General features: G+C 43.4%; 1 protein-coding gene across 1 annotated transcript; it reads right to left on the reverse strand.

Annotated features, from left to right (window-relative positions):
- Positions 1–1400: 1400 nt before the first annotated feature.
- Positions 1401–4631, reverse strand: LOC112891773 (peroxisomal membrane protein PMP22). The gene is made up of 7 exons (XM_025959110.1): positions 4220–4631; positions 4030–4128; positions 2973–3074; positions 2357–2432; positions 1982–2052; positions 1815–1900; positions 1401–1717 (listed from the first exon to the last, which is right to left on the reverse strand). The coding sequence occupies exons 1-7, from the start codon at positions 4346–4348 to the stop codon at positions 1666–1668; spliced, it is 615 nt and encodes a 204-aa protein (XP_025814895.1). The 5' UTR covers positions 4349–4631; the 3' UTR covers positions 1401–1665.
- Positions 4632–9902: the final 5271 nt, after the last annotated feature.

The raw sequence follows: 9902 nt of genomic DNA on the forward strand, positions 1-9902 counted from the left end.
TTCCAGCCCATAGTTTGGCAGCCATGATCTGAATTCTGAAACAAGTTTACAGCTCCGTCGCAAACAGCCCCGATGATCTGCCAAGAACATGATCGGAACGGGCTACGAGTTGTCACCGGATACAAGCTGCTGCACACGCGGCGCCGATGGCGCGCGCCACCTACCATGCCATGCCAATGATGCCTTGGCAGCGCGGCATCACCCGGAACGCCGCGGCGGGCGCGCATGGCGGACGGGGACGCGCAGGTCGTCGCAGCGGATAGAGCGGAGACAAAAAGAAAAAAAGGGTTTTGGGGGCAGCGCGTACGTGATCGATGCGACGCGATGGGAGCAGCACCACCGCACCACGAGCCCGTCCAGTCGAGCTGGGTTCGTGACAGTTTCAGATGCAACATTTTTTTTAAAAAAAGGTTCGTTCTCGGCGAGGAGCTCGCCATGGAGCTTTGTTTTCGCGAGCACATTTCACATGGCCTTTGTCTCTTTCTGGGTCTGCTTGCCCTTTGACAGCGTCGTTCGTTCCACACCTGTTTTGGTGCGAGACGAGACAAAACGGGGCTTTTAGTCTTTGACTGACCGCCCCAGCTCCTGCCCTCACACTCTGCGAAACGCGGCCGACGGAATGAATCCTTCAGAGAGAGAGAGAGACGGCAGAGTGGTCAGTCCAACCTTTCATCAAGGTAGTGGTAAGTGGTAACGCTGAGAGATTTTGTGACCGGCCAGCACCAACCCTGACGGTACGCACGAGCCACGGAGCTAATTTCGTGTGTTTCGGCAACGATTTTCAGGCGGTTCTTGTACGGCGAGACAGACTGACCGCCATCGCTAGCAGTGTGCCGGTCCTCAGCGAGATCCTGAATACTTGGTCGACGGTCATAGCGAAGTAATCATGGACCTGTCAAGCTTCTACGCTTGCCAATTACGAGCCTGATACGATCAACCAGCCGGGCAAGGAATTGTTCAGACTACGACCGAGAGACGGCGCGGTCAATTCAAGGTAACGGTATCGACACGACCGCAAAAACGGAAAGACATGACGACGGCACGCCGGGTCGCCGCCGCTCGCTGTCGTGAGAGAAGGCGCGCGATGTCAAAGCTCAAAAGCACATGCCTGAAAATTCAGTGCGTAGATGGTTTCGTCTGCCCTGACGAAACGTTGATTTTTCAGGCGAGTTTTGAAACTCGCTTTGAGTTTCAGGCGGTTCTTGCGCGTAGATTGGCGCGGTAGCCCGGGACTGCAGCAGCGACTGGGAATAGCTAATGTCCCAAGCCAGTCACCCGGCGTGAGATTCTGAATAGTTGGGGTAATTTCTAGCGTCTGAATAGAGCTGAGAGGAGCATCCGGTCAGGTTTGGTTACCAGCAACAGCAGTTGACACTGGAACAATATCATAAGACAGAATGGGCTGTTCTCAAAGGCAGGAAAACTCGTCATACTTCGGTTCCATTACGATTCACAAAAGCTTAATCTGTCTTCACGTGTTGACAATCAAATAAACCGACTACTACTGGATATATAGTCGAAATCTTCAACTACTTGCATGGCTTCAAGAAGAATTTTCCCCCCAGAACAGTATAGGTCGACAGGGTATAGCGTCCAGCATCCTTGTTCTTTGGCAGGTTAGTAGCTGGGTTGATGCTGTGCTGCTATTTGTTCCTTCCATACCATCTAAGCCTGCTTCAGAGACATAGCCCTTGCGCGAAGGTTGAGAAATATCCCCCTGAGGAAGGAATAGAATGGAATGACCAGATAAAAAGTGAGATTTGCCAAGTCGTGTAAACAGGTCTTGTAGAATGTTCAGTGCAAGAGAGCATTACCAACAACACGCAACAAGGCTGTGGAAGATCACACGGAATTGCAAAGGCATGTACTGATGGTTTATCCAGCCAACAATCGGCCAAAACTGCAGAGCAATCGGATTTTATGAATGGTCCATGGTGGGAAATTGAAGGACAAGTACCAGCGCCAAAAGAAAAATACATACCATCCAAGCACTCAATTGCACAGAAGGATACTGTTTCTTCACCCTGATCGTCACCTCCTTCAAAGGCCTCCCTAAATTACAAGATGGAATAAGTACCCATGGACTGACAACATATAGTATAAGATATATGGAAGCAACAATGGTATTATATTTCAGTAGATGGGCATATCATTCAAGATGCACTACTCTGACCTCATATTTCTGCTTATGTAGACATGATATAGTCATATTTTGGGAGACTGGCAATGGGAACGATGCAATATATATAAATGGAAAGAGGATGGAAGGGGTGAATTTTGAGATTGTAACTGGCAATAGTTTAGTATAGCATGATGACAACACTTCATTAATCACAAAAAACCATAACACACTTACTCTCAACAACATATCCATAATAGAACAAGAACAACAAATTGTTCCAGGGAGAAGATGTCACTTGCTCCAGCAAAACCTGAAAAGTGTATCATACATGAAACATTGCATAATACCGATTAAAGGTTGTTGACAAGTATTAGCTTCACCTCAACCCAGAGTTCCAATCCAGCCATTAAATAAAAGGTTGTTATAATTTGGTAGTAGTTTGAACAAGTTAACCAATCTAGAACTATGTCAGTGTCATGCTAGCAATATGAGAAATGAAAAAACTGAACAAGTTAACCAATCTAGAACTATTTCAATGGCAAGCTAGCAATACAAATTGACAAAAATGAAAATAAAACACATTGCCAGAATCCATCAGTAAAGCATATCTTTACTGGCATCAGCAAAAAGAATGTTGCCCCAATCAAGACTTTGGACAATTTGCAAGCAGTACTTCAAGATTATTGCAGTCCAGTTTTCCTTGTCAACTATTAGGCTACTGAAGTCAAAACATTTATTTGACGTTATGTTTGATTTTTACAGTTCCAGGAGAAGCATAAACTATTTAAACATAGCCTGCACGGAAAGAAATGAAAGATATGGTGAAAATTGTCAGTTACAAACAGTATACCTTCTTAGCTATAGTTTTGGTATCCTTCTTCCCTTTGAAGATATAATCCAGAATTTTGTGCAAAAAATGTCCAAATGGGCCACCATGTGCAAAACCAAAGAGCTGCAGCACGACATCAGTAGGTTGTTTCAGACGAGTACATGCAAGTGAGCATGATAAATAGAAGAGCAGAGGCAAATATAGAAAACACCAGTTGGTGAATTCATTATTTTGGGTTACAGACACAATGTATTGGATCAAAGTACGTGGACTAGTAAGACGTACAGAAGCATAGCTTAAGTCAACTGCCAAATCTCTCTAAGTTTCGTTTGGATTCAACTACTGAATGCCCTCATAGAATTTTTATGAAGGCTATACAATGTTACACAAACAACGGCTAGGACAACGGAGACTTGAGAACTCAAGTTTGTAGAACAATAGAAACCAGTGAGCAGCTCTCCTCTCAAAAGAAAAGAGAAGCATCCCAATGCAAGAGATCCTATTAAATAATTGCAATGCACAATTTTTCTGACAGAAGAAAGCAGGCAAACCACCAAACATACAAAGCAAAAGTTTAATTGGTACCCTTATTTTGAGAAACAATCTGACATAGCTCTGAAAACTAGCAACACCTTGATTTGGCAACATACACTAGCAATTCATGTTTGTACTCAACATAAAGAGTCCATAAAGTCCCATCATTCTCTAAAAAATTTACTTGCAACCCCAACATATGGCAACATAAATCACCGAAAATTAATACCAAGCAGAAGCAGACCACATCCACATTGCCATAATTCAACAATGGACTGAAACTACTTTCTAGTAAATGACTTGAATTGAAGCAACACATCTTTCAACTGCAACCCCACATCCTACCAAGTACCAAGAATTTCCCTTAAAACCAGTTGATAGAGAACTATTCACACTCCTACAGAAAGGAAACTACAGTTCAGCTGATGCGACAGCACATTGCATATCAGTATATTATCATCCATTGATCTATACGATTCCACAGCAACTACACTTGCTGTCCGTACCAGAAATGATGAAACTAAATACAAGGCAGCATCCTTACCATCTTGAGGAACAGCCTGCGCTTCTCAATCTTCTGGTACCCGGAGAGCTTCTGCGCCACGGAGTCGCTGACGCCGGCGAGGCACCCCGCCGTGATCATCTGCATCAGCCAGTCAAACCAACTCAGTTCAAGAACTCCCCCTCTTCCGAAAGAGAGAACAAAACCCCAGAACAAGAACGAAAGATGGGACCTTTGTGCGAAGCGGGTGCTGCTGGAGCTGGAGCAGGTACAGCCTCCACGCCCTGTACGCCAGCGACCCCTCCCCCTTCCCTCCTCCTCCTTTCCCTCCTCCCCGTCCCGCTCCTCCCGCTGCTGCCATGGCGGCCGGCCTCCGACCCCTACCGAACCGCTCCGATCGATCTGCCCACCTACTCCTCCTCCGACACCCGCGCACCGCGCACGCGCCCTTTGTACGCTCGCTTGCTTTCTTTTCAGGGGGGCGGCGGATTCCGCGATGCTCGGGTTGTTGGGTCAGCGTCTCGGCGAGAGGGTGGAATCGCGTGGGAAGTGATTCCGGAACCGTGCGCCGGCGGGTCCGCGGGTGGGTGCCGCCGTGGTCCCTCGCCGGCCGGACGATGCACGTGGTGGCCCACGTGTGGGCCAGAGGCAGTTAATTCTCTCTGACCTGACAGCCTGATGGGGTAGCTGCAGCTTTTATTAGGCCCAGCCGACGCTCTTGTGTGGGCCGGGGTTTTGATGGGCCAGTTGAGATACCAGGCTTTCGTTTCTTGGAAAACCAATTGGGCCGGGTTTCAGAAAAAAATAATTTCAGCTGAAAATGAAATTTAAATCAGTGGTTAATGGGAGATCTCAACACGTGTATAAAGTTAGGGATTAGGATTCAGAGATTGTTGGAAAGCAAACCCAACCTCCGTGGCCATAGAAAAAGCGACCGCCCAACCCATGGCAATCGGAACCAAAAGGCCTAATATATTTATGAAGAAGTATGTATCAACCCTTTTCTTAGCATATCACGTTACTGGTACTAATATGATTATATCCCACTAGATCAAGGGCAATGGTGCATTTTTATAGGCCGCACATTTTTTAGGGAGAAGCAGTTTTCTTTACTTGTTGCACATTGTTTGGGACAAAGTTTTCAAAATTGGCACATGAAGATGCCACTTAGGGACCTTTTCCAACTAAGCCAGATAGAGTGGTATTTTCTTCTCTAAAATGTGTCAAGTTCTTATTAAAAAGCTTAAGAAACCCACCTTGGTACTTTCCCTTCCGCCCTTATGTACCGATTCCTCCATAGTCATAGCCATCTCAATCTCTAATTCACCAACTTATAAGGGTGTGTTATTTAGGTCCACGAACTCCAAAAGTGCATTTTTAGATCCATCAACTTGTAATTTGTATCATTAGGTCCATAGACTTTGAAAATATAGGTCCATAAATTCTGAAAGTGCATTTTTAGGTCCATAAACTTATAATTTGTATCACTTAGGTCCATAAACTCTGAAAGTGCATTTTTAGGTCCATGAACCTCATCCACGAGCAGTCGTGTGGCTACAGACGCGCCCACAAAGGTTACCCCGATATCGCTGTCCATGAATATCTTTAATCCCTCACCGAGAACCACTCTGGGTTGACATAAGTCTAACGTCGTCATAAAATTTTTTGCCACAACATCTAGCGCCACTATATCTGGCCACCCGCGCCGCGAGGGACATAATATCCTCTACCACAGTATACATGTTATTGAGTCCCTCCGTGACCTCCTCCACCTTTTCCAAGCCATCACCCCCTCCTCTCCACCCATATTATGAGGTCATATCTAGATCTAAGCTCCAAAACTCACCAATAGCAGTCCGTAAACCCCCCCCTTTTGTATCCTAATACATGTCAATAACCTCCAAGATAAGTGTTTCATCCCTCCTCTCTCCTCTCCCTATGCACTTGATTCGAAATCAAGGCTTAAATTTGACCCTTCCGGTGAAACTCCAGCAGCGTGCGGGCACCTTGTAGATTTATGTTGGTGCGATATCAGTGCATGAAGGTTGCACGGCGGCGTATGGACCTAGGTGACATAAATTATAAGTTTATAGATTTAGGAATGGACTTTCACAGTTTATGGATCTAAGTGACACAAATTACAAGTTTATGAATCTAGAAATGCAATTTCGAAGTTGATGGACCTAAGTGACAGCCTCTTGCAAGTTGATGCACCTCTATATTTTACTCTATTTTATTTTACTTAAGTAATTGAGTAAGTAAATATAATGATTAAAATTTGAGGAAAAAAATTCAATATTATCATATATTTAAGAACACAGGTAGTATATGTGTGACTCTATAGCTCTTGCAAATATTTTACGTACGAATAAAAATATATAAAATTACCCCACCTCAAGGCAACATTCTGGCGGCTCCACCACTACATGCTGCCGTCAGTGTTACCTTTGGCGTCTACGTCGTCGTGGTTTCACGGCAGGTGCCCTTCTGGTTTGGTAACCACCATCAGCGTTCACCAACACCATTGTCACACACACCGGAAAAATGGAAGGGAAAAAACAGCATTGACCAGTGCACGAAGGAGGTGGATGACTTGCCAAGAAGGTGTGTAAGCTCAGCTCTAGATCCCCTGCCGCATGGTGCGTGGCATTGTTAAACCAAAGGTTTGTTAAAGCAGCTCCATATTGATAGGTTGCCTCTTTATCGCGGGACGAAAAGGAGACACACCAAATCTTCGCTCCACTTGTGCTCTATTGCTTCGCCACATGGACGTATCCATGGTGCTCCATCTTTTAGCTAGCTAGCTCTTTGTTTGAATGAAAAAAAAAGAAGAGGATGGAATGGGAGCGTAAATATCAGGATACCAAAGCGAATAATCATGCAATGGCCAATGGACGGGCTGTTCATTTTTATGTGCTAGCTAGTAATATGGTGCATCCAGTGGTGAATCCAGCAGCCAAATGGAGAGGGGGCTCATCTTTCTTGTTTTCTTCTTCCTCCCCTTCTCTTCTTCTTCTTCCCCTCTTTTTCTTCATTCTTTGTTCCAAAATATGGAGGAGGGACTTAGACAAGTATCCATTGATTTGGGGAGGTAGGGGGGCTTGATTCCCCTAGCCTCACTTTAGATCTGCCCCTGGATGCATCATGAGAATCAAGTTACATATATGATATTAAAATCAGCTACCAATTAATTTCTCTTTTACCGTGTATTATTATTTGAATGACGGAACTCCAAAAAGGATCTTTCTTCGGTTATCAGATACAAATAGTTTTTTTCAATATAATGGTGTGGGGGAGTGATTTTGTTGGTCTAAAAATATTGATCTTGGACTCGACTTAATTTTAATATCAACTTTAATTTGTGGTAGCTGATTGAGACACTGAAAGAATGGCATCCTAACCACCCCTTAACGCACTCAACATCAGGCCCTTATTATTATTACATACTTTCTAGGTCAGGTCATGAAATCGATCAAATGACACACAAAGTGCAAAACGCCTCAACATATATGTAGTCACTGTCTCCAGAAAGAGGTTCACTAACTAATGCCGGGAGATCTTCTGCCTGCTTTCTTTGTTATTTCTGGATGGTAAAAAAGTAAACAAACGTCTGTCAACTGCGCTGGCGATATAGCATCGTTGTGCTGTCCGACCTCACTGGACGGAAGAGCAATCATGTTAAATAAGCCTATCGATATCAGCAGACATTTTCCTCTCCTTTACATCTTGATAGCTTAACAAAGGTGTGAGGGGGCTGTGAGGGGGGCTTTCTAGCTTAAAAGATGTTCCAATATTCAATGGTGGTAGCAGCAGCCTCCAAGCCGCTGAACAGGCACTGAGTATAGAAATGGTCTTTGGTCCTGCACATTTGTCTCGCCCGTCATTAGATCCGGGATCAATGAAAGCTTTAGACCCGGATCCAACGGCTAGGGGCCGGGCGAAGGAGGAGGGGCGACATTTAGTTCCAGTTGGAGCCACTAACCGGGACCAAAGGCTCCTCATCTATCCCGGTTGGTGTCTCCAACCGGGACTAATGGCCGTAGGGCTCATTGGTCCCGATTGGAGCCACCAACTAGGATAAATTGGAGGCTTCCGGTCCCGGTTGGTAGCTCCAACCGGGACCAACGTCCCTAGCTCCTTTATCACCTTCTTCCTCACCCTGCCCGAGCCATTTAGCTCCTTTATTTTGGCTATTCTTGGCTCGGGTGGGGGAACTCATGCCCATCTTCTGCATGTTTTGTGAAGGATTTTGATTCCTCCATCCATCCAACAGTTCCAAAGGTTAGAAACTTCATCTTCTCATCTTACATTGTTAGGGTAGCTCCTTTCATGGTTTAGAAATAGATAAATTTGAGATTTTTCTAGATTGGGAAAATGTTGGAGTTTTTTTATTTATACACCATTTCAGCTCAAGTTTACTTAAGGTTTGCATACCTACATGTGATTTACTTGTATTAGTTGATCAAAATGAGTATATAGAGTAGAATATTATTTTTTGAATGGGAGGATATATATAGAGAGAGAGAGGAATAGTATTTAGAAAAAATATGGATATGAAAATGAGTATAGTAGAAATTTTTTATTTTAAGAATGAGAGTATGTGAATTTGAATGTGAAATGTGAATATTTAAATGTGAAATTTCAAATTGAATATTTATGTGAAATGTCAAATTGCATAATTATTGAAAGTGAAAGAAAGATGTATACTTGGTATTTATTTTCTATTATGAATGAATTATTTTGATACTCTGATCTAATAATGTATTTATTCAGGCTCAAATGAAACCATCGAGAAGTAAAAAAAATTTTTGTTTCCGAACACGTATTTGTCCTTAACCTTGACCATGCGGTGATGACACTGCCATTCGGGCCAACATGAAATCGGCGGCACGATATGGTATAAGGACGTGATGAAAGAGTATGGCCTTGGTCCCAATGAAGAAATCCTCACCTTTGAGCGTGGTGAGGATGCCACCATTCGGACCAAGACCGTACTCCTTCACCAAGTTCTTATACCGTACTGTGTCGCGGAATATCAATGATTTCTCCGAATGACAGTGTCATCGCCGCATGGTCAACATTAACGACAGATACATGTTTCATAAAATATTTTTTTACTTCTCGATGGTTTTAGCATATTTCACCTGAAATAAAATTGTGAATCTTGATTGTATCCCATATGACATTGGACGACGAGTGTTCGCCTCAAACTGAAGAGTGTCAAAATAATTAGGGTTTAGAAATAGTGAATGCGAAATGTGAAGTTAAATGTGAATGCAAAGATGTAATTTGAATATAGCCAGTGATTATGAGTATATTTTCATTGTAATTCTAAGAATTTATTCAGTTTTTGATAAGTGTAGTGTTGCGGGAGTTAGTTCTTTTTTATTGTAGTTATATCCATTTTCAATTTATTTGATAAGTGAGTGTGAGTATATTTTCATTCTAATTATTAGGATTATTCAATTTTGTACATTTATTTAATAAGTGTAGGGAAATAACTATGAATATGGTTCCGTAGAAATGACTTTGCAACATGATGCATTGGAGTGTCGTGCGTCCGCTCGGGCGTTGGTGCGCAACTATTTGAAATGCACCGGACATTCCCTTGAATTCCGCCGTGAAGAGCGTCTTGGACTTGTTAGCGGTCGTATTCGTAGTTGGATTAATAAAGCATTTGATTGCCTCGCGCTAGGTAATGTGGATGTCTTGTAAGGGACCACATCCTGATCAGCTATAGGTTATGAAAATCTAACAATACTGATGAGCAAAGGGATGTGGTACCTGAAAGAGAAAAGGAAATGCTTTGGCGAGACCTAACAAAACACTTCACATTTCCAGCAGGATCAGAAGCATTAGTTAAAGATTGGATCATGAAGGAGACGGCTACACAACTGCAGACATTTAAGAAAAAT

This window comes from Panicum hallii, chromosome 1 (assembly GCF_002211085.1).
Source record: "Panicum hallii strain FIL2 chromosome 1, PHallii_v3.1, whole genome shotgun sequence".
Classification (NCBI taxonomy): Eukaryota; Viridiplantae; Streptophyta; class Magnoliopsida; order Poales; family Poaceae; genus Panicum; species Panicum hallii.

Coding starts and splice junctions, on each gene's coding strand:
- LOC112891773 (XM_025959110.1), bottom strand. CDS start 4,348: ATGGCAGCAGCGGGAGGAGCGGGACGGGGAGGAGGGAAAGGAGGAGGA. Junction 2,433..2,972: donor CCAAAACTATAGCTAAGAAG/GTATACTGTTTG, acceptor TACACTTTTCAG/GTTTTGCTGGAGCAAGTGAC. Junction 1,901..1,981: donor TGCAATTGAGTGCTTGGATG/GTATGTATTTTT, acceptor ATTGCTCTGCAG/TTTTGGCCGATTGTTGGCTG.